This window comes from Kryptolebias marmoratus, linkage group LG11, assembly GCF_001649575.2.
Source record: "Kryptolebias marmoratus isolate JLee-2015 linkage group LG11, ASM164957v2, whole genome shotgun sequence".
NCBI classification, from domain to species: Eukaryota; Metazoa; Chordata; class Actinopteri; order Cyprinodontiformes; family Rivulidae; genus Kryptolebias; species Kryptolebias marmoratus.
Genome location: NC_051440.1, coordinates 12,342,094 through 12,364,799, shown reverse-complemented (window position 1 = coordinate 12,364,799; position 22,706 = coordinate 12,342,094). Strand labels below are relative to the sequence as shown.

Sequence of the window (22,706 nt, the reverse complement as noted above, 5' to 3'; positions counted from 1 at the left end):
GAGAGGAGCTGACTGAGGAAGAGTGATACTGGGAGGCAGAAAATGCAGAGTTTACAGTCACAAGAAGGAAAGCACATGTTGAAAAGGACAAAACAACCATAAACAGCAACCAAAAACACTCAACACATCTGATTGTAAATATATATGAGAACATCAAAATTGTCAAACTTGTTAATCCCAAACAGCTTTTCCATGGACTTCACCATTGTTGACCTATGTTCAGTCACTTTGGCTGTTTTTGTAGGTAAACAAACACACGTGGTGGTTGGCAGCCTTCACAACTTTTGCCTACAAAGTCTTAATTTAGGGACAAATTAACCACCATTATGAGAAAAACCTTATGTGGAGTTTGTTTCTTACTTTATGATATATAATTCTTGGCCATTCTTCTTGACATTGCAATAAGTACCTTTAAAACTCAGTGGTTTGTAGGTCATTGAGATTTTTTGGTTTGTTTCCAAAACAAACCAAAAAATGGCCACTTTTTTATTTTGGTGTAAAAATGGCCACTTTTACACCAAACTGAGTCTTCTGGTTTGAGATGCTTCATGGTCTTAAATATTTTTAATGTGAAATAAGCCCTATGACTGTGCACACATGGTATGGAGCAGGGTCCACGAGGGGCCCCTCGGAGTTAAACTGGCAGTCTGTGCCTTTTAGGTGACGGGGGGAGCTGTGTAACATGAGTTGGGATGAAAACAGCGCGCTGTATCCGGCTTCCAGCCCAGATGCTGCTCGCTGAAACAGGGACAGGAGGCGCATGATGGATCCCGTGCCGCTGCTGCTCATCCTGCTCACATCGGTGCCGGCGGGCTCGGCAGCTTTCACCGGGCCCCTCCAGCCGGAGATCTCCAACGGCACCTTCCACCACTTCTTCGTCCCGGACGGAGACTACGAGGAGACGGTGGACCCGGAGCAGTGCCAGATGCTCTTCAAGTTCTCCGACGCGCTTCCGTGCGCGGCCTCGGAGGAGGAGAGCGACGCGGCGGTGCGCGACGACTTCATCATCAGCAAGCTGCAGGCGGAGGACGCGGCGCGCCTGCTGGAGAGCATCGGGCGCACCGTGGCGCACGACCTGGACGGGGAGGACAGCTACGGCAAGTTCCTCCGCAGGGAGATCTCCCAGATCGGCGACGCCTTCTCCAGTGTGGACAAATCCTTGGTGGAGCTGGAGGTGAAGTTCAAGCAGAGTCAGGAGACGGAGCTGCGGGAAGAACAGCAGCTGAGCGGGTACGTGCTGAAGCAAGTGAGCGACATCAGGGGCGCGCTGAGGGAGACCACCGACATCTCCCAGGGACTGAAGGACAGACACGAACTGCTGTCCCTCATCATCCGCAGTCACGGGACCAGACTGAGCCGCCTGAAGACTGAGTACCTGACCGCGGGCTCATAGTGGGCACTGTGCGTGAGTGTGCGTGCGTCTGTGTGTGTGTGAGAGAGAGAGAGGGGGATTAAAACAGGACCCTCCGGTTCATGGCTGGAAAGTTTACTGTGGCTCATGCGGATCTTCTTCTTCTTCTTGTGAAATTTGACCTTTTGGTTGTTTCCATTCCTTGGAGACATGTGAACAAAAATATCAACACATGCCTCTGAGTCAGGGGGGAGAAAACACACAGAAATGTGAGCATAAATTAAATGTGCATGTAGTCTTTTTGTGCCGCTCCAGAGGAGATATTCAAAATAAAACTCCAGAAATGAGCTCTTATGATTTTAAATCAGAAGAAACTGCTCATCTGTATGATCCAGTGTTGTTTACAGTTGATTAAATAAATACATATCTATTACTTAACACTAAGATCTTCATTTCCTTTCAAACCAGATTTAAAAAACAATCTTCACACATGCTGTGTGTGTGCAGTCCTTTTTCTTCTTTCCACGTTTCTGTTCTGTTTGTAAGTCTCCCTCATCCTCTGAACTTTGAGGTTTTGTAAACCCTAAAAGCCTTTGAAATGTTTTTTTTCTTTTACATTTTAGTGTTCCTCTTTCATGTCTTTTATATGTCAGCATGCTTGTTTCCACTACAAGTGTCAGACTTGACAGCCTGTTTCAGATTGGCCCTGATTAATGGGCGTCTGAAGTCTGCCTCCATCTGGAACCCATCTAAGTATGAAATATGTTTGCTCAAAAGCAGCCACTGTCGCTATTACTTTGTGTCAAAAATACACAAGTTCCCGTTGATATGATTTAGGTTTGTGTACTTGAAAAAGAGTTATGAGCAAAGTACAAGTTCTTTAATACCCTCATGTTTTAGAGAAAATGTTCATGGAGGAACATTTCTGGGATTTCTGGAAAAGGCAAAACACCCAAACCAGCTAGCTGCCTTGTTTTGATAAAGACTTTGTTTTTAGTCTTTCATTAATCTATATGTTTTTTGTCTTTAAGTACTGTATAAAACTCTCTCTTCCATCCAAACGTTTGCAATGACCACAAAGTAGCTGCCAAAAGAGTGCCCACTCTCTTCCTCTTTTTTTTTTTTTTTTTAAAGAGATAATGTCTGCAGATTTCAGGAAACCAGATGGGCTTTCTTGGGCACAACTGGGTGTGATTTCCTCTGTCTGCTTTTCCCTCACAGTCCAGCTTCCCCTGAGGGACCCCTTTTTAAAAAACAGCTCTCTGTATAGCTCAGCTCATGGCAGACAGACCTCGTCAAAAAAAGAAAAAAATTCAACCCTGAACTGCAGGAGCTCTGTGTGCAGAGAAACCCTATATGTCTCCGCTGCCCCTAATTTCCAGAGGCGCTGCGCAGGGCTCACGAAATTTGATTAAAAGACCTGGTTAAACTTTCCACCGTGTTAGTAAAGAGCAGGTCACAGAGCCTCCCATAAGCACCTCATTTGTCTTCTCTGTCTCAAACCTTTATTCTAAATATAGAAAAAGCGTTGCAATTCCTCAGATTAATCCAACTCCTTGATGTGTAGAGGCATAGAAGCCCGCAGGATTAGGAAGAGTGTTTGAAGAGGCTTTTCTCCGCACAAACACATTTTAAGGACAAACAAAGAAAGGTCAGGAATGTAGACCATGTTGACCTAAGACACTTTGACCCGTCTCTGTGTCGAGAACAAATCCCTACAAGAGCCTCTGCATTACTGAGCCCATCGTGTCTGATTAAATCCTGTGGTTAGTATAATACACAACTAAAACACACTTTCTGTTCGGAGCATTTTGTGGTCAAAAGACAAACTGGTCAACTCCAAGGTTTTTGAGGATCTCTAACAGTGGGGAAAGAATAACTAAAGTCCCATCAGTCATATGTCTTTTGATGAAAATGGACATGTTTCCAAGTTCTGAAGCTGGGAAACAAACTTATGAAATAAAGTTAAAGCAAACATTACATTCCTGATGCTAAATGTAACCAGAAACTCCCCAAACAAACAGTAAAACCCTTCATTTAATGTTTAACTTTAGTTTTAATAAATAATAAATGACTCATTATTCAAAATTTGGATTTTAATTTGTTGCCTTGTGATGTTAGTCCCCTCTGTCATTTCAACAGGCTTGCTGATTCTGTAATAAAACATCCCGGTTTGTTAGTTTGTGCTGAATATTTATAAAGCAGTTGGTTAAATTCCAATAAATGAGAAGCGTTTGTGTGCCTTAGACTGTGAAGCGTAACGGTGCAAGAAACTAGGGAGTTTGCATGGAGCTGAGCAGCAAAAATGCAAAAAAAAAAAAACCACAACTGCAGAGAGGTGGAAACACAACAAACCCAAGAACTGATGCAAAAAATCAGCACATTTCACAGGAAGCGCACGCAAAGCAACATAACAAGGTGAAACACAAATACAAGAATGCAACAAGATTGTTTTAGAGAATAAATTAAAGCATAAACTGTGTGAAAGCACAAAAACAACAACAAAAAAAAAAATTCTTCAGCATGAGACTTAAAAAAATACCAAACACACATATAAATATCTTAGAAAACACAACAAAGACCACAACGGGTTTTTAAAACTTAGGTTATTATTATCTCTTTTTATTGTTGAATTTCTTAAATTCTGCTGTGTTTTCTAAAATGTTGTGTCTTTGGAACGACAGAGTGTATTCAGTTTTGATGTAATACAGCCACCATCCCCCCTTCACACACACACACACACACACACACACACACACACACAGACTCACAAAACGCAGGGTTTGCTTTGGACTTAATCCATGACGACATGAAGCGCCCAGATGTGAACACAGTTTGTTGCAGCAGATCCTCACGTGCGGCAGACTCCGAGAACCTCCGGGGCAACGTGGGCGAACTTCACTGCAACATTTACCCATCTACAACGCTGCAGAAGTCGAGTTGCTACAAAACAAACATGCTTTGAGTTGATCAGCTTTAATGCAGCTTGAGGCTGAAAACAGCCTAGACTGTGTATTCACATCACCTGCAGCTTCTAAATGAGTTTTTTAAGATGTTGTTCTGTTTGATGTAAAACATTTTTTATCATTTGCCACTTTCTAAAAGGAGCCAGTGTTTGCAATCAGTGTTAATTTCTGATTTAATTAGGAATATGCCTTAAAAGTCCTCTGAAGCAGGTGTTTTAAAGTAAAATTAGTCATGTACAAATGTAAATCTGTGCTGTTATTTGTCTAAAATATTTAAGCCCTTTGGATGAAGTCTGGATTTTTGGATCTATGATGTGCGCAAAGGAGGATTTTGTTTCACTGTAACGCAGCCACAGAGGAATTTCTTCATTGTTTGGTTCTGTTTTATTTGGATTGATCTATTTCTGTCAGTTTTGTCATTTACTTTTGGTCTCTGACTCACATCTTGGCCGCTGACATTTGCACATAAAAGCGCTTATAGAGGCGGCTGCATAAAACAGCAGCCTGCAAATAGCTGCTCGTAACTCTGACAGAAATCCCTTCAGCTGCTGTTTCTCTGCCTGTTGACACACCAATAAACTCATGTCAGATATTCTGACGCCCACAGAAACAGTTATATGATGTCTGCTCAGGGTTTTATGCAGAAAGCCTTCCTTTCGCATGGCTGTTTTATTTTTCAAAAAAAAAAATCTCGATGGGGATCAGACCTCAAGAAGAACAAAACATTTCCCTTAAACACACAGTTTGGTCTCATTGCTCTTTTTCCCCTTGAATAAACACAAATGCATCTGCATACACACAAGTCAAAAAGTACATGTACATATTTTGTTTTGAATGGGTACATAATGATACACAGTTGCCCTTTGAAATGTGATGAGACACATCCATAGTTTTATCTTTTGTACAGTTTATTTCATTAAAGTTGTGCTATTTGTCTTCTGCCAGTGTTTCTTTTTCCTGTTTTTTTTTAAATTATTTCTTTCTTTCTTCTCAAACTAGTAGACTTTACAGGAAGAAATGATCATGTTCCCCTCCTGGAGAGCAAGCAATGACATTAAACAGTTTGTTCATAGAGAGGGACAGAAAGAAAGCACCAGAGGAACGGAAAATCAGTCAGACGTCGCCTCTTTGTCATGTTCATGTAAGTGGGAGTCGGTGTTTCCTCCTCCGCGTCTGAAGGCTCACTGAGTCCCCGGATCAGAACTGCCTCTGGAGCCAAGGGTGGAGGCAGGTCGACCCGTCACACGCAGCCGTTCTCCTGTCTGGGCTTGTGTACCACCGGGGTGTGCGGCGGGTAAAGGGAAGGAGCCAGCGTGCACAGGAAGCCAGCCAGCAACGTGAGGCCCAGTCCGCCCCACGCGCAGAACATGGACCAGCCGTAGCCGTGGCTGATGTCCTCTGGTATTCCAAACATGTAGCGGGGATAGCGGGACAGTTCAAAGTTGATCCCAGCCACGCACGTGCAGAGGGAGATGATGCAGCACGTCCCTGATGAAGAGCAAGAAAAAAAAATACAACCAGACTTTAGAGCAGTGAGCATCAACTGACGGTCCAAGGGCTGGAGGTGGCCCACTGGGGGCCCTCTACCGGTCAGTGAGTGGAGGTCAGAGCACCAGAAAGACTTTAATGAAACTAGTTTGGTGTTGTGGTAGCTTAGCATCATCTCCAACACATACTCTGAGCACTACATTACCTGTTAGTCAACCCTGTATGTCTGTTATCTCATATCTCATGAACCACTGACTACATCTTATTGAAACTCTCAGAAATCAGTCACTGAATGTTTATCTACAACTAATTAACATTTGGAGTCAACATGATTCAAAATGGCCACCACAGCTAGTAGACCTCAGAAAACACAAAAATATATTTAATTATGTCAGCTATATAGCTATTTTTTAAGCTAAACTTTAATGTGGTAGTAGCTAAGAGTCATCTCCAGCACATACTTTGAGTGCTAACAGATCATGCAACATCTCAGAATACTGTGTGAGATCAAGCAGAACTAGACTTTCAAAATTTGACCAAAATGCCCATAACTCTGTCAATATCCATCATAATAAAGATTATTTTAGTTTAAGAATTTGGTGTAAGAGGATATGATGCATTCCTTCAAAGAATGACAGGCCTTTAATTAAAACTGCAGTTTTCCAGGTCAACTGTGCTTCTGGGGCTCTTGGAGCATTTTTTCCCACCCCAGTCCATGAAAAAAATGGGTCATCTTAATCTTTTTTCCCACAAACATTTTCCACCAATATCCAGTCTGGATATACATGCTGCACACACACACACACTGAATGGGTTTTATTGATCACTGCCCTAAAGCAACCCTGTTTCCTCTCCACAGATGCGTCACTAAACCCCTCAGATTACCAAAGACCACACTGCCCCTCTGTGGTGATCCGGGGCAGTGCGCTTTTACGTAAAGCCGACTATCTTACCTCCCATAAGGAAGAGGAGTCCAGCCACATACTGCATCAGATCATGCTCCTGGCAGCAGCCCAGCACGCCTATGATCCAGCCGAACAGGATGATGGAAATGGCCATGCCGATGAAGCTGGCAGTCATCCTCTGGAGGTCTGCAAAGCGCACACATTTATTTGAGGGGGTTTCTTTCTGCATGAATGCATTAAAGGGGAGGAAAAAAAAGAAAGAAAGAAACTCACGGAGCGCGTGCCACTCATCCTGCCTGATGGTCTTGGTCAGGTTGATTGGCAGGTTTCTGGGCAGCGCTGATGAAGAGTAGTAGTATTTTATGGGTGTGCAGCGCGGAATCAGTCCTGAGGATTGTAAACAACACAAAGAGATCAGATGAGGAGGCTCTCTGCTGCCCCCCCTCCCCCTTCATCTCTCCTCTCTCCTCTTCCTCCTCTCCAAAATACAGCACCCAACCCTCCCTCCCTTCCACCACCCACCCGTCCACCCACCCACACTATTGTGGAGTATTTTCTTGTACGCATCTCGAGCCTTCTGTTACTACAGCTCGCCCTTTTGTGCTGAAATATTAAAACACACGCGCGTGCGCGCGTGCACACACACACACACGCACCCATACACACAAACACACGGATCGTATTGTAACAACAGTGTGTTGTGTTGCGTACAGGCCCCGAGGCTCTGTGCGCAGCATCAGCACCTTGGATAGCGCAAAGTGGTTCACCGATGGCGCAAGCAGAAAAAAAACAACAAAAAAAACAACAAAATAAAGCAAAACACACGAATCCCCCCCATGAAAGCCAACCTTTAAAGATCAAATCCTCCGTCTCCAGGTCGAACCCCTCCCGGTGGCACTTCCTCCACAGCCCGGTGATGGTGGAGTTGAAATGCCGACTGCAGAGGGACTCCATGGCGGACGCAGGAGGCGGCAGGAAGTGCCGCTTGGCCCGCAGCAGCTGCAGCGCGTCGCCGCCTTTCCTCCCGGAGGCTTTGTCCTTCGGCAGCATCCGGAGCGGCAGGTTGGAGATGTAGATGTAGCCCGGGTCGTTCCTTTTGTTCGAGTAGTTCTTGCAGCGCTCCCGGTGCCGCCTGGCGTCCGTCTCGTACCAGTTGTCGGTGCTGATGGCCACGGCGATCAGTCCCAGAGCGCAGAAAGCCAAAAACAGACCCGCCACGGTTAAAGTCCTCATAGCAGCCATGTTCCATGCGTGGCGTTGATGTGGCCTCAAATCCACGGGACGGCGGGGCTCCCCTCCTGGCTGCTGCTGTCAGCGGCTGATGAGGTGTGGAGGAAATTCAGAGATGAATCTGAAAAGCGGATCCATCACATAACAGCCTCGCTCGGCTCGGGTGTTTTTTCCCCCAACTATAATCGAAAAGAGACAAATTCCGAGGCGCGGGGTGAATAAAACGGGGCCTCGATCAGCTATTTTAGTTGTCTCCTTTCTGCCTCTGAACTCAGCCTGGATACTGGTCGGTCCGACACCTCTTTCCAGTAGATGGAGACAGAGCAAGTGTTAGAAAACACTTCAGCCAGACCTGCACCGACTGCACTGTGGATCATCGTGTGTGGGAAGAGGTTTCCACAGTTTTGCCAAAGCCATCCAAGAGGAAGTATCCTCCCTCCTCCGTTTAATGGAGCATATTGAATAAAAACAACTGCTGTTGTCTCAGATGCTTATCTGTAAAACAGACAATAACAAACCTCAGAAAGAGTTCTGTGTGTGCAGGGAACAGCTTCCTTACGTCCACTGACTCTGGTAAATTTCCATTCCAGCAGATGTTTGGTTCGACTTGCAGTTTAAACATTCACAAATATGTCCAAATAACAACCACTTACAATATACACCAAAACAGAGCACTTTAAGAATTCATTAGAACCATTCATTAATTTAAAATAGTGCAAATACAAATGATAAAATGTTACATTTATAGAGTTTATCGCTTTTGAAAAATATATTTTCCTCATTTTTGTTACCAAAAACAGCAGCAACACACTGGATCTCAGAAAACAAACCAATGTTTCCAAATTAAAAGTTGTATTTGTTATTATTATTATTATCTGTCCATATGATTTAACCTAATAAGCAGCTGATTTCATCTTTTATTATATTGTCTGTTTCAAACCAATCTTTTTATTGAATTTCATGTCTGAATTAAATACAGGTCATTTTAGCACCTGAAGGTTTTTCCTTGTAGAACCATGCTTTGTCAAGGCTTTTCCTGACAAAATATTTTCTTTCTTCGAAGACCATCTTCCTTTAAGGCTGCCTTCACTGTGTAACTTGTTTTTTTTATATCAAATTTAGTTTTCCACGTTGCAGCAGTTCATTTCTAATAAGACTGAAAGACTGAAAATGTTTTGTATTTAATACACTCCATCTTTGAATTAGAGGATTAGCTTGGATGGAGTGATAAAACCTTTGTACTGACTGTGGTTTTTACCTGAGCTGATGCTGTAAATTCCCCATGAGAATCACGTCTGTTTTTAGAAGATTGCTGCTCAGATCCATTGGTCCTTCACTTGTTGCTTTCAGTGTTATGCTCTGCGTACAAATACTGTTCTGAGAGTTTGAATATTTTGTTGTACAGATGATTAAAATCCAGATTCATTAGAAATTTCACATCATTTTCAAACGAAGTTTCCCACAGAATTTATTTTTTCTTACAGAAATGTGAACATTGTGTGACTGATCTGATGTCGGTTTGCTTTTTGAGATGTTCTTTGCAGATTATTTTGGACATTTCTTTTTAATTCAAAAGAGCTACATTAATACAATTTCTAAATTTACTACATTTAATAAATATGTTTTCCGTCAAGTAATGATTTGTAATTATTTATATTCATAAACATTTTGTCTGAAGTTGCTTATAAACAGGCTTTTGTATGACAAACAGCCTAAAAGTGGACATACTGGGAGCATTTTAGTCATGTTTTCAATGGTTTCATTCTCATTCAGTACTTCCTCTATTAAAACCAGAATGCCAGACTAAAAGGGGAACAAGCCAGATTCCAAACTTCACTTTTGGTTTCAGCTCCTGCGTAAAGAATCTTAAAAAAAATTCCTCCACAAATTAATCATATAGGGGTTTTGCTGTGATAGAAAGTGTGTGGCATTTTTTAAAAAGCCAGTCATGTATGCTGCATGTAGCTGATTTTGCTAGTACTGCTTTTCTACTCCTTTGAGGCCACATACAGTTGATAAAAGAGTAATTGGATTGCGTTTAAGAAAACAGGGATGAGTTAAAGCACCCGAGGGCATTTACTATAATATGATAACTCTCCATAAAGCATCTTTTCAGAAGGGAATGTTTTGTATAGATATCTTTAAACATATAAATCATGTCTCAAAGTGCACTCTAACCAAAACATGACCTGTATGTCATCTGTGACATGCAGGAAACGCATGTAAATGCCATTACTGGCCATCAGGAACTGACTGATCATATGAATTTGACAACAGGGTGACATGAATGCAGACTGCATGAGGTCCAGCTTAGCTGATTTCTCACTTTCAGTTCCCATTTGTCTGCTGAGGTCGACATTGCATGTTTTTTTCAGTGAAGCAACAAGGGAAAAAAAAACAACTTAAAGCCTTAAAAGCTGAGACTCTCATGCTGCCGTGTTTACATGATGGATGGTTTTGTCATGACATCTGTAAGTGCTACTATTTTCTTTTTTTCTGTTATCAGACAGAGGGACTAATCTTTGATCAGAGTTTGTGACATTTCACTTTACTTCGATCTTTAGGGCAGTAAGAGTTTCATGTATTGAGTAGAGTACGTGGGAAGAAGATGATTTTTCTTTTACAAGACTATATGTATTAATTTAATTGAGACATCAACTCTTAAATCAAAGAGATTATTTGGGTTTTTTGCATTGTTTAAATAAACTGAAATAGCAGTGTAAACATTTAGTTTGATATATCATGAAGTAAACTAATGAAGACTAATGTGTTTTAAAAGAAATAATCTAATTTCTTGCTTTCAAAGGCATCAGAGGACATTATTTCACATGAGCCTGAAGCTTATCGTCCACCTGTGGACCTGTACCCCTACCTGAGTGGTGTGGGGGAGATTTATGAAGGTGAGAAAGACCTAGTTAGAAAGTAAAAGAAAAGAGAGAGAGATGATAATCCATTACAAGACTTAAATATATGTCAAATATCAGACCACAGATGGGCCTTCCACTCTGATCGGGTCCAGCCACCAGACTTTGAGAATTCCCCCGTGAATCACCTGACGGAGCTGCAGGCGGTGTCTCCACAGCATCTCATACAGCCCTTCCGCTGCAGCAGTGACTCCCTGCACCTCCACCTGGAGCCCCCACTTGCTCCTTTCTCCCTGGCATCACAGGTGAGCCCACGGGTGGAGGCCAATGAAGGCGCAAACATGAGATTCAATAAGCGATTTGCCTCATAGTGGAGATACAGAAAAAGGAAAACAGCTAAAGCGACACAGTGTCAGTTTTCACAATGATGCTTTTATTTGGGAATGCTGTGTGATGGGTTTCCTTAAGATCAACTTTTGTTGCAAACAAAGTGAGAGGTTTAGATAATTTTAAAAAAAACTGAGTGATGTGGAAACACTGGGATATTTTTTCTGAAGTGTCATTCACACCACGTGGTGTTGCTGAGCACTGAAAACTATTTTGGCAGAGCAACTTCCTCTTTTAGTACAATGGCAGTGTTTAAGGAAAGTTAAAAAAAAAAAACAGAAAAAACAGTTAATAACTGCAAAACAACAGGAGAAAAAAAAAATTATGGCTTGCTTTAAATTTCCCCTAAAGATCCCATATTACACCCCATCCCTGTGCTACCAGTACCCGTCCTCGGCCTCACCTGGACGTTACTACTCAGAGGAGGACCAAAGGGCCGTCAGCCCCCCGCTGCAGGTCTCAGAGGGGGAGGACGAGTTGGACACCTATAACTATTCCTTCAGGAAAGACTCGAGTGAGTATTCCCAGCACGAAACCTCACCGCGAACGCCTGAAAACATCAAAACTAACAAAAACAGCTCTGATAAATGCCATGTTTTCTTTCCAAAGGCAACAAGAAGAAGATCCGCCTGTACCAGTTCCTCCTGGACCTGCTCAGAAAGGGCGACATGAGCGACAGCATCTGGTGGGTGGACCAGGACAAGGGCATCTTCCAGTTCTCCACCAAACACAAAGAAGCCCTGGCGAACCACTGGGGTATTCAGAAAGGGAACCGCAAAAAAATGACCTACCAGAAAATGGCCCGAGCTCTGAGGAACTATGGGAAAACTGGAGAGATTAAAAAAGTGAAGAAGAAGCTCACCTACCAGTTCAGCGAGGAGGTGCTGAAGAACCTCTACTACCATCACTATCATCACTGAGGGGAAAACAGAGGCCCGGGTCACTGAACTTGCTCGTAGATTTGCAAGTTTGTCTTGGTTTTCTGCACTGTTTCCTGATTTATTTATTTGTGATGCAACAGTGTGTTTTCTCTGCGGCATTTCTTAACATCTACTCAAGTTTGGGTGTTCTCATGCAAGAATTAGACAAAGATACGTTTGTACTTTTCTAAATATGTAAATAATATTATATGAGATTTGATGTTTTCTTCAAATTACTGAAATAAACGGAATCTGTCTTCAAATTCAAAACATGTTTGTGTGAATGCCTCCTGATTGGCAGGACTTGGAATTACAGCAACAAAAAAAAAAGAATCCTGCATTGTTTTAGGCCCATTGTTGAAATAATGAAAGGCAGACAATAGCAGAAGACACTTTTAAATGTAATGCTGTTACACCCACACGCAGTAGAGAAAGGCAGAGACGGAGCAGCTGCAGTATTCTGTAGGATCCTATTTAATGCATCACTGAAATAGAAAATTCAACCATAAACTTTGTGCAAAGATGAAACACAAGTTTGGCTTGGAACTGCAACTGGAAGCAGATTGTGAAGTGGAGAGACTCTGTACCTCTGAGAATACATTAAATATGGTCCCGACTTCATCGCTACATCTGCTGAGCTTCGTGAACACCTGGGAAGATTCTCAAATATATTCCAGAGGATGGGACGCTTCGAGGGTGAAGATGAAAAGGGTTTTCAGCAACCTGTGAAAGGCATGGATAAATATGTTTACAGTTTGAGAACACCCTTTTCAACATCTACACTCACCGGCCACTTTGTTAGGCAGATTTGTTCAATACCTTGGTAACGTAAACAGCTTATCAGCCAATCACACATGTAGATGTGGTGAAGATGATTGGCTGAAGTTCAAATTGGGCTTCAGAATGAGGAAGAAAGGGGATTTCAGTTACTTTAATTTTGGTGTGGTTGTTGGTGCCAGACAGGCTGGTCTGATTATTTCAAAAACTGACAATCTACTGGGATTTTTACACACAACTATTTGTAGGGTTTAAAGAGAATGGTCCAAAAAAACATATAAATAAATACCCAGTCTTGTTAATGTCAGAGGTCAGAGGAAAATAGAGAGACTGGTTTGAGATGACAGAAAGGCAACAAAAGCTCAAATAACCTCTTGTTACAAACAAAGGTCTGCAGAAACATCTCTGAACACAGAACAAGTCCAATCTTGAAGCAGATGGGCTGCAGAAGACCACACCAGGTGCCACTCCTGTCAGCTAAGAACAGGAAACTGAGGCTACAGTTCACACAGACTCACCAACACTAAACAGTAAGAAATCAGAAAAACAGCTTCTGCTCTGATGAGTCTGGATTCACTGAACTACAGTGGCCTCCAAGGTCACCAGATCTCAGCCCCATCGAGCACCTTTGGGATGTGGAGAAACAGGAGATTAACATCATGGACATACAGCTGACAAATCTGCACAAACTGTGTGATGCTATCATGTCAATATGGACCAGAATCTCTGAGGAATGTTTCCAACACCTTGTTGAATCTATGACATGAATAATTAAAGCAGTTCTGAAGACAAAAAGAGGTCTGGTGCTAATAACAAGGTGTACCTAATAAAGTGGCTGGAGAGTACACGCCATTCATGGCATCTCCAAATGACCCAGATTACACTTTGCATACAGGGAACAAGGTCGAAAGGAGGAAATGAGTAATCGTATATTTTGGCCAAACAAACCACAGATTCCAGTAAGCAAAGGTGAAGGTAACAAAACATTCATAACCATTCGGTTTGATAAGATCACTGGGATGGACACATGACAAATTATAACGTATGCTGTCAAATGACTAAATTCTGGACAAAAAAAATGTAAAAAGAAAAAAACAAGTATAAAGAAGCTTGTTGTTAATAATGATCGGTGTTATTAGACTCCAATCCTGGTGGTGACGCTAATCTTCAACTGATTCGCAAATCTAAAATAAACTTCCGCTGACGTCAGAGCAATGGACCAATCAGCGTTCAGACGCTGTTTAGTTGCAAATTTTAAATCCAGTCGACCAACAAACGGCTGTTCAGACGGCTGCAGTCTCACCGGGGTTGGCCTACATACGGTTTTTTTTTTTTAAACAAACAAAAAGAAGAAAAAAGGATTGTTTTAATTTACTGCACGTATCCAACGAAGGCGACATGAGAGTGAGGTACGTTTTTAATCATTTGTTCAGCACCCATTTTGTTTTGATACAACGTGCTGATTTTTAAACAGCTAAACTATTAGTGTTAGCTTACTGTCATACGGTTTGAGTCACATTTGAGCGAGCAGCTGCGAGTGAATATAAGTGAACAGTAAATATATTTGTTATTAGTTTGAGTCGTTTTGTTCTGGACGTGGTTGTGCTTACATTTATAAGTTCTCCCTGAACGTAAAGAAACATGGCGTCTAATTAGCATAACCCACGACAGCCGTTTCTCTCTCCTCCTCCCTTATAGCCTCACCCGGCTCGCTTGACTCCGTGGGGTTTAGTCGTTTAAAATGCGGAGCTGTAAGTGTTTTTTCTGTCCTTCCAGTGAAGTCCACGCAGCGGAGTCTGTGGCCTACCTGAACAGGGCGCTGGTCAGGCTGCAGGACATTTGGGAGGAAATAGGGATCCCAGAGGAGCAGCGGGTTAAGAGAACCAGTGATGTTCATAAGCACATAAAAGTGAGTCTCAGTTAATAGGCTTATTATATGTTGTTGGATCTGGTATAACACTTGTTTTTGGCTCCCTGCAGAGTTTGCTGGACTTGATGATTGAAGAAGAGGAGCAGCTCAAGAAGCAGTTACTTAAAAACATTGAGAAATGTCACAAAGAACTTGCCATTTTGTGCAGCGAGCTCCAGCGGCCCCCCTTTGAGGTACATTGAGATTTGGAGATTCTGTACATTGTCAGACCTGTGTTGACGCTTGTTGCATTTTAACCCTTTTTATTGTCATATCAATTTATGGTTAAAGTGTGTTTCACTCATACAGTTATGTTATCAGTAAGTACCTTTTTTAAATAGAAGACAACTGGACACCCTTGATTCTTGAAGACGCTCCTGGATCAAAAGGTTTCTTCAGTTCTGATTATGGTTTGACAGCTTCAGGTTTTGTAGTTTGAGGAAAACTGCACTAAAAGGGCCATTAGAAAATTTCACAGATCACTGACTGACTCGTCTGTCCTGCGAGTCGTTTGGGTCGTTATTTGAAGGTTATTTTCTGGCAAGTGTTTGGTTCACATACTTCAAGGTGTGCCTGGTGAAACCGACTGAACAGAAGAGCTGAGACTTCTTTTGTACATGTTTATTTATATTAACTGGCTGAAACCTGAGGCCACCCCTAAGTTTATTGTTAGCTTTTAGTTTCACGTAGATGGCTTTCTTCACTTCTTTCTCAAACCATCTGTCTTCTCTATCTAAAATGGGTTTTAAATCCATTGGGATGTTGTCTTATCCCTGCTGCACGTGGGATGATACTTTTGTACTCGTTTATAACTGGCTTCTCAAAGGCTCGGTTAGATTTAAAGTTCTATTTTGCTTTTTTAATCACTGTATTGATTTTTAATTAGGGTTTTTTTTCCCCTTTTCTGTGATTATGAGAGATTTGAAGAGCCAGTATCAGCTTGTGTGGATAGGTTTTGGTATTATCTGCAACAGACAAATAAGAGGGGAAATGCAGCTTGATTTCTGAACTGAATAAGCCTTTTGGATCAAAAGTGGGGCATTCCCAGAAACAAAGTAAGTCCAGTTGCCTTTTAGTCGAGCTCTGAATGAATAAGAATCTACACAGATGTATTTGAAGGAAATAAAAGAACAATTGAATATAAAATGATACAGATCATCTACAAGGAAATTACAGAGTTGTGGCTTTCGCACAGAGATGATAGCCCAATTTCTGTGAGCTTAAAGCAAACAAGAAAACTGCATACTGGCACATGGAGGGGAAGGGTAAAACAGATATCTGAACACGAATCTAAACTGTAAAGATACAAGATGTACAAACAGATTATCCTGCACATCTATTCTGTTGAGGTATTTTTTACACGTATCACTGGTTTGTAACAATAAGGTATTTTTAAATGTGTTCCTATTACAAAACAAGCATCCTTTGTGCTCCTGTTACGTTTATTAGATTTGTTAAGTTTAGGTTTTTCTGTGCAGGAGGAAGACGGGTGTACCATTCTGCAGCTGGAGAAGGACAGCCGGACCCGTCTGGAGATGCTGGAAAAACACAAGAAACAGAGGATGGAAGAGCTCAAAGACCTTTTTGACAAAGACCGTGAGTTGTGTGACGATATGTGCATGACTCCCTTTAGCATCGACAAGAGCGCCGTCCCGTCAGCGAAGCAGCTCGAGGCCTATCGAGCCTACATCGACGACCTCACCAAAGAGAAGGTGCTCACAAAGTACTTTTTATTGATTCGCCTCGGTTTGTAAGTTGAGGTTTTTAATCCAGCTCATCTTTTCAGGAGCGTCGCCATGGTGAATTTGTGAGCATCAGGAAGGAGATCCTTGTGTGCATGGATGATCTGGAGCAGCAGCCAGAGACCAGCTTTGAGATGGATGTGGTCTGTGAGGACGAGGAGGCGTTCTGTTTGTCAAATGACAACATTGCTAACCTCAAACTTCTCCTCAGTCAGGTTTGTTTTTAATGCACTGACTAATCTGAACAATATCCAGGCCACGTGAATGATTTCATTTTATTTCTCTTTTAGTTACAAGAGCGCAAGGCTGAGAACGAGCTCCTCTGTTCGGGTTTCCGCTCAAAGATCCAGGAGCTGTGGGAGAGGCTTCAGATTCCTCAGGATGAGAGGAAAGCCTTCTCGGAGCACATGGTCCGCTCCAAAAAGAAAAATATCGAAGCAGTAAGAAATCTCCCTCGTGCAATCAACACATTATTAAACGAGTAATCTCAGGAAATGCGTCAATTGCTTCTCTGAACAGGATAAACATCTGAGTACGTATATTTTCAGCTGCAGACGGAGCTCCAGCGTCTAGAGGTGCTGAAAATGCAGAGCATGAAAAGTGTCATTGAGGCCATCAGAGGAGAAATCAGTCTGTTGTGGAACAAATGCTTCTACAGCAGCGAACAACAGGAAGCTTTTGTACCGTATCACGATGGTAAAATATATCTCATTTATGAAGTCCAAATTTTAAATTTCGGCTATAGTCAGAGGCTTACTGTGTTTTTTGTTCTCTTACAGATGATTTCACCGAGGAGCTCTTCAATCGGCACGAGGATGAGGTCAGGAGCCTGAAGAAATACTACGACGACAACAAGGAGCTCTTTGACGGAGTCACAAAATGGCAGGACAGTTGGACCTTGTACTTGGAGCTTGACGTGAGTACTGAAGTCACAAACCTATGGAGAAAAATGATTTTTTTTTTTTAAAGACCTGGTGGGTTATAATAACTCATTGCCATTTCAGAAAAAGGCCAACGACCCTTCCAGGTTCAACAACAGAGGGGGGAACCTTCTGAAAGAAGAGAAGCAAAGAGCTGACCTGCAGAAAAACTTGCCTAAGGTACAGAAACATGTCTCCTCAGCAGCTTTATAGAAATAAAAGTTGGATAAATTTGCAAAAGGAGGGGCTGCCTAGCAAAAACCGGTTTTACCATTAAGTGCAGGTATTAAAACATCTTGATTTAAAGGTCCTGTAGGTGTGATCCAAGTCTGCAGGATTTTTTAAAAAATTTTTTTATAGATGTCGGGATTGATTTCTGAAAATCCACACATCAGTACAAACTGTTGATAGCAAACCCAAAATTTGTCATGTTAATTTTTCAGCTGGAGAAGTGTTTGAAATCCCAGATCGAAGCTTGGGAGCAGGAGCACGGCACAGACTTCCTGGTGATGGGCCAAAAGTTTCTGGACTACGTGCAGCAGCAGTGGGAGAAGCATCACGAGGAAAAGGAGAGGGAGAAACTGGAAAGGGTGTGTTTTTGATTCATCACAACTACTCTAAATTCGTGATTTCATTTTTCAGAACACTGTTGACAGACTTCTTACAACTTGTGTTTGAAACAGCAACTAAAGAAGACGAGGCAGACCAAGGAGGAAATGTATTTTGGAACAACAACAACAATAAGAACACCGTCAAAACGACGAATGCCAGGAACTCCAACACCCTCAAAACTAAAAAAGGTAAGATCCCTCTGGGTTGTAAATTTTATTTAATGTATGAAATGTTTACCATGCAGCTAACAAACTTGTTTTTTCTTCCGTTTAGTTTAATGGCACGTCGACCGTCTCCACACCAAACAGCTTTCTCAATTCAGGCCTCGGTGGAACCATGTGTCAGTCTTATCTGCAGAAACCACCTTTGTCTGCCAGCAAGGTATGTCCACTGTCTTCTGCTGGGTTTAAACCTCTCATTTTAGTGACGGAAGAAGGAAAACTCATTCAAGTTTATTTTTCTTCATGCGGCTCTTGTAAACAATCAAATACAGTATATCCCAAATTGGTTGCAAAGCTTTGAAATGATTTAAATCGTCTTAACCACTCATGTTGAGAGAAATCAACTCTTTTAGATCACTTGTCAGAATGATAACTGTATTTATTTTGCATTTCAAGTTGCATCAAAAAGCCACAAAATGACTCTAGCTGGTCTTCTCGTTAGGGTCTTGGTCTGCGGACTCCAGGCCATGGAAAGATTCCCCGCGCATTAGAGCGGAACAAGGAGAACATCTCCCACGTCAACAGAAACACCCCAAAACCTCAGGATCTCACCTTTAACTCTGTTGCTGGCTCCTACTCAGAATTTGCGGTAAATTGAGTTTTTCATGTTTACTTTTTTTTTTTTTTACTTTGGGTAGAATCAAGTCTGGAATACACAGAAAATGCAAAGATTACCATTTGAATATGAGTTATTTTCAAAATGTCAAGATTATAATATGAAATGACAATTTTTTTATAGTTAAAAATGTGATTCTTTGTACAGACAAATACGCTTCATGTATAGTAATTTTAAAAAAAGTGAAGCAACTACAAAGTAATAATACATTTATTAAGATGGTGTCAGCTTTAACACTGCACTGAACACATTTACATACTGATCTGCATTTAAAACTACAAACAATACAAGTAGAGATGCTGCATATCTGCAACAAACCATTGAAGTTTGTTTTTTACTCACAAATTTTAAATATGCAAACATTTATTTATGACATCAGATGATGGTTATGTTATTGAAGTGCCAGTTTGTTTTTGCACATATTAATTTCAGCTTGTCTTCACAGAAAGATCTCGCAAAAGCCTCCAAATCAAACGTGACACCTGCAGTGCTGAACTCCACCGTCAGCCATCACTGATGGAACGGCTTCGACAGCTCAGGAAGGAAGGAAGGAAGAAACGTTTTGATTTCTGAACATTTACTCTTTTATTCAGGCTTTATTTCTTCTGTTGCAGTTCTTCTCTCTGCTGTATATATTTCTTTTATTCTTGGGCTGTTGGATTTTTATTTAATTATTTTGTTTTTTCCCCGTCTGGGTTCATTTTTAACTGAAAAATCTATTTTGGGGACACCTTTATTTTAGTACAGCACTACAGTACTACTTTCAGCTGGAATAACAGCTCATCCAAAATGAAATTGTTTTTAAACCAAGCTGTAAATAAACATTTTAAGCGTTTATTGGTATCTGAATATGTTAATTCTTGCTGCTTGAGTTTGTCAGAAGGTGGTATCTAAATACTGGTTCCTCTAAGCCATGCGTGTCATGAGTTCCTCTAGAGCCCGCTCCCGGTGGTTTTCGTGAACAAGCAACACCTCTTTGATTGCACTTTGCTGGAAGCCCATTTCATTAAACTGAGTTAACAGGTGCAGGAATTCAGCAGCCTGAAACGAAAACGTGCACAAAGTTAAGATGGAATGCCTGCAGCGCTCTTTATTTCAGCTAAACTGATACACTGAGCTGGGATCACCTTGCTCTCACAGTTCTGAAACATCTCCAAAGCTTCTTCCACCTGTGCTTCATCATAACCCAGCTGACAGAGACGGTCACTGGAAACCAGGTACTTTAGGACCTGTTAACAGAGGGAGAAATAAATGAAAGCTCTGAGACACCATAAAGCAGATAACATGCAGCTTTAAGGGTGTATTTTGTTTAAATGTACTTTGTACCATTTTAAGTATGGCTGTCCCTTTTTAAAGTAAAATGTTGATGCTGTAAAAAGGATCTCACTCGAGCGGGTAAGGAAGTGTCTACCTTCTCTGGACTCTGATATCCTGTTTTCTGCAGAGCCAGGATAGCGGAGCGTAACGGGTATCCTTTCTCGGTGATGGTTTCGAGTATCTCCCGCTCCTCTTGGCTTAGAGCTGTCAGAAGCTCGGCTGCAGAGTCGAAGAACACCCCGTGAGAGCCACTAGTTGTCAGGACCTGGTGTGGGGGGAAAACGGTCAAAAATAAAGGAGCTTAAGAAGAAAGGGAGAACTGTTTCTGTCTTTTAAAAAAAAAAAAAAATTACCTTCTTCCTGCGGTTTTTGACAACTGGTCCTGCAGAGGAGGGTCTCTGCTGCTGTGGCCTGGACGGACCAGCAGGAGGCGTGTTTTGGTTGAACTTTCTGCTCAGTGAACGCTGCCTCTTCTTGCTGTTGTTTGGCCCCTGACAGCGGGGGCTGGCCTGCTGAGACCTGTGCTGCTCCAGGGCACGCAGGGGTTGTCTGCGGTCTGGGCTGATCGGGGATAAATCGGGCTTATTTCGATGCGAGGGATAAGCAGGGTGCATGTCTTTGACTCTGGACACCGGGTCTTTGGGTGCAGCGCTCCGGGGCCGCTCTCTGCTGTTGCCACGGTGAAGCCCACCTTCAGCCGAGGACCCCTTATTTCTCTCATAAGAGCCGTCCTCTTCATCAGAGTCTGTTGGGAGGAACTTGACGGTGTGGCGGTGCGACTGGTGGATGTCTGCTGAGCTCAAACTGTGGCTGCGGAGCCGGGGACTGGGGCCCCACAGATCGCTGTCCCTGGGACTGAGCTGCTGAGTCCCCTGAGGGCTGCTGAACATCAGCCAGTAGGGGGGGCAAGATGGAGTCTGAGAGGCTGGCTGCTGCCTGGTTAAAATCCATCTCTCCAGGTTAAAGCCATACTGCAAAAAAAAAAAAAAAAAATAGTTCCATTCATATTTCTTCCACTTTAAGGGTCTCTAATATGCAGAATCTATTTAAATTTCCAGCTAATATACAACTATTGTTAGATAAAGTCAAAATCAGATGTTTACATACAACATATATAAAAAGACATAACCCTTTTATTCCTCACAGTCTGCCAATAAATCAGACTAAATCTTTCCTGTTTTAGATCAGTTAGGATTCCCAAAATTATTTCTATTTGTATTACTATTTTCAAAGTCACAATTTTACATAAATCTTCTAAATATTAGGTAGCATTGTCTTTAAACTGTACGACTTGAGTCAAATGTTTTGGGTTTGTCCCATTCCTCCTGACAGAGCTGGTGTATCAGGGTCAGGTTTGTAGACCTGCACACACACACACCTCAGCTCTGCACACAAACTTACTAAGGGCTTAAGATCAGGACTTTGTGATAGTCACTGCCACACCGTTGACTATATTGTCTTTAAACCACTTTCTAACTAATTTAACTAACTAATGTAACTAATTAATGTAACTAATTTAGCTGTGCGTCCCTAAGCTTTGATTTCCTGGTTGTCCTGAGAGGCTCTTTCCTCGTGATATCATCCATTTTGTGAAGTGCACCAGTCCCTCCTGCAGCAAAACACTCCTGTGCTTCAGAGTTTGGCTGATGAGCTTATTAGGTTTTAATGTAAGTATCTGGTTTCAACTGTACATGAAAATAAGCTCCACATTAAAACAGTCTTTTTTTAAACAATTAACCGTGGGTGTAAAGACATTGGCTGAGGAGGATTGTGTGCGTTATATAACAGCATTTCCATAAAGCTGCATCTGAAACAGATGCCTGTAAATAATTTATTTTATAAAAACATTTAACCTCAGTTTCCTGCATAATCTGATGGCAGTCTGGAGCCGTCATCTCCGGGGAAGTCAGAAGCTGCACCTCCAGCCCCAGTGGACCCACAGGGGTCTGAAAAGGAACATCCTCCAAAATGTTCATCATCCCCAAAATCTGTATTCAGAAAAAAATCAAAATGAGCATACAGGTTTCTACTCGCTCATCACATATCTTCAAAAACAACTCCGTACCTGTTGCCTGATGCTGACGTCCAGGTCCACAGTCGCCTTGAACTGACGGCCGTTGGAAGGAGATGACACGAACATCAGCGTGCGTATTAAATCTCTTCATCTCTAAGCCTCTGACATCATCATCCGAGGGTTTGTTTACCACCTCAGACGTGTGGTGTAATCCATCGTAGAAAGAGTTGCCATAAATAGGTTTTTAAACATATTTTACTAAGAGTAACAACAAACTTTCAGTAAAGTTTCTAATTCTGTACCTGCTCTCTGACTTGATGCGTCATGCTTATAGTGTCATCTGTGGTTTAAAGTTTAATTAATACTGACTGTGGCTTCTTTGTTTTTAATATCTTAAGACAGACATTATAGTTTTCCACGTAATTTCCTTGTGCGCTGAAAGAGGGATTACAAAAGTGCTGACGTTA

The 22,706-nt window shown here is 42.0% G+C and overlaps 5 protein-coding genes across 7 annotated transcripts; 3 read left to right on the top strand and 2 right to left on the bottom strand.

The window, feature by feature from the left end:
• The first annotated feature begins 653 nt into the window (after nucleotides 1-653).
• Nucleotides 654-1,698, top strand: fibina (fin bud initiation factor a). The gene has a single exon (XM_017406225.3). The coding sequence runs from the start codon at nucleotides 761-763 to the stop codon at nucleotides 1,391-1,393; it is 633 nt and encodes a 210-aa protein (XP_017261714.1). The 5' UTR covers nucleotides 654-760; the 3' UTR covers nucleotides 1,394-1,698.
• A 3,247-nt stretch (nucleotides 1,699-4,945) lies between these two features.
• On the bottom strand, nucleotides 4,946-8,314 carry si:ch211-87j1.4 (transmembrane protein 178B). The gene is made up of 4 exons (XM_017406224.3): nucleotides 7,559-8,314; nucleotides 6,984-7,097; nucleotides 6,759-6,896; nucleotides 4,946-5,805 (listed from the first exon to the last, which is right to left on the bottom strand). The coding sequence occupies exons 1-4, from the start codon at nucleotides 7,950-7,952 to the stop codon at nucleotides 5,558-5,560; spliced, it is 894 nt and encodes a 297-aa protein (XP_017261713.1). The 5' UTR covers nucleotides 7,953-8,314; the 3' UTR covers nucleotides 4,946-5,557.
• Nucleotides 8,315-10,204: 1,890 nt separating this feature from the next.
• On the top strand, nucleotides 10,205-12,381 carry spi1a (Spi-1 proto-oncogene a). Of its 2 annotated transcripts, none has more exons than XM_017405739.3 (5): nucleotides 10,205-10,411; nucleotides 10,747-10,840; nucleotides 10,925-11,109; nucleotides 11,576-11,705; nucleotides 11,801-12,381. In XM_017405739.3, the coding sequence occupies exons 1-5, from the start codon at nucleotides 10,385-10,387 to the stop codon at nucleotides 12,109-12,111; spliced, it is 747 nt and encodes a 248-aa protein (XP_017261228.1). In that variant the 5' UTR covers nucleotides 10,205-10,384; the 3' UTR covers nucleotides 12,112-12,381. The 2 variants fall into 2 exon arrangements, with proteins under 2 accessions (XP_017261228.1, XP_017261227.1); XM_017405738.3 differs by having other exon boundaries at nucleotides 11,543-11,705.
• Nucleotides 12,382-14,142: 1,761 nt separating this feature from the next.
• On the top strand, nucleotides 14,143-19,743 carry LOC108229871 (protein regulator of cytokinesis 1). 2 transcript variants are annotated; one of them, XM_025003630.2, is made up of 14 exons: nucleotides 14,143-14,297; nucleotides 14,665-14,797; nucleotides 14,869-14,991; nucleotides 16,276-16,509; nucleotides 16,584-16,754; nucleotides 16,830-16,979; nucleotides 17,088-17,235; nucleotides 17,319-17,455; nucleotides 17,544-17,639; nucleotides 17,903-18,049; nucleotides 18,143-18,259; nucleotides 18,345-18,452; nucleotides 18,735-18,881; nucleotides 19,358-19,743. In XM_025003630.2, exons 1-14 carry the CDS (start codon nucleotides 14,287-14,289, stop codon nucleotides 19,385-19,387), a joined length of 1,752 nt encoding a protein of 583 aa, XP_024859398.1. In that variant the 5' UTR covers nucleotides 14,143-14,286; the 3' UTR covers nucleotides 19,388-19,743. The 2 variants fall into 2 exon arrangements, with proteins under 2 accessions (XP_024859398.1, XP_017261068.1); XM_017405579.3 differs by having other exon boundaries at nucleotides 19,354-19,743.
• Nucleotides 19,103-22,680, bottom strand: LOC108229872 (ubiquitin-associated protein 1-like). The gene is made up of 6 exons (XM_017405580.3): nucleotides 22,291-22,680; nucleotides 22,079-22,213; nucleotides 20,579-21,196; nucleotides 20,320-20,490; nucleotides 20,036-20,137; nucleotides 19,103-19,949 (listed from the first exon to the last, which is right to left on the bottom strand). Exons 1-6 carry the CDS (start codon nucleotides 22,363-22,365, stop codon nucleotides 19,815-19,817), a joined length of 1,236 nt encoding a protein of 411 aa, XP_017261069.2. The 5' UTR covers nucleotides 22,366-22,680; the 3' UTR covers nucleotides 19,103-19,814.
• Between the last annotated feature and the right edge of the window lie 26 nt (nucleotides 22,681-22,706).

Bases quoted from the DNA above. Each gene is read 5' to 3' on its own strand.
- fibina (XM_017406225.3), top strand. From the start codon at position 761: ATGATGGATCCCGTGCCGCTGCTGCTCATCCTGCTCACATCGGTGCCG.
- si:ch211-87j1.4 (XM_017406224.3), bottom strand. From the start codon at position 7,952: ATGGCTGCTATGAGGACTTTAACCGTGGCGGGTCTGTTTTTGGCTTTC. The intron at 7,098-7,558 runs GTTGGCTTTCAT...TACAATCCTCAG, and splicing joins GGAGGATTTGATCTTTAAAG to GACTGATTCCGCGCTGCACA. The intron at 6,897-6,983 runs GTGAGTTTCTTT...TGCGCTTTGCAG, and splicing joins GGATGAGTGGCACGCGCTCC to ACCTCCAGAGGATGACTGCC.
- spi1a (XM_017405738.3), top strand. From the start codon at position 10,385: ATGATGGATGGTTTTGTCATGACATCT. The intron at 10,412-10,746 runs GTAAGTGCTACT...TTGCTTTCAAAG, and splicing joins ATGGTTTTGTCATGACATCT to GCATCAGAGGACATTATTTC. The intron at 10,841-10,924 runs GTGAGAAAGACC...GTCAAATATCAG, and splicing joins TGTGGGGGAGATTTATGAAG to ACCACAGATGGGCCTTCCAC.
- LOC108229871 (XM_017405579.3), top strand. The intron at 18,050-18,142 runs GTGTGTTTTTGA...TGTTTGAAACAG, and splicing joins AGAGGGAGAAACTGGAAAGG to CAACTAAAGAAGACGAGGCA. The intron at 18,453-18,734 runs GTATGTCCACTG...TCTTCTCGTTAG, and splicing joins CACCTTTGTCTGCCAGCAAG to GGTCTTGGTCTGCGGACTCC.
- LOC108229872 (XM_017405580.3), bottom strand. From the start codon at position 22,365: ATGTTCGTGTCATCTCCTTCCAACGGCCGTCAGTTCAAGGCGACTGTG. The intron at 21,197-22,078 runs GTTAAATGTTTT...TTTTTTTTGCAG, and splicing joins AGATTATGCAGGAAACTGAG to TATGGCTTTAACCTGGAGAG. The intron at 19,950-20,035 runs GTGATCCCAGCT...TTTTCGTTTCAG, and splicing joins TTCAGAACTGTGAGAGCAAG to GCTGCTGAATTCCTGCACCT.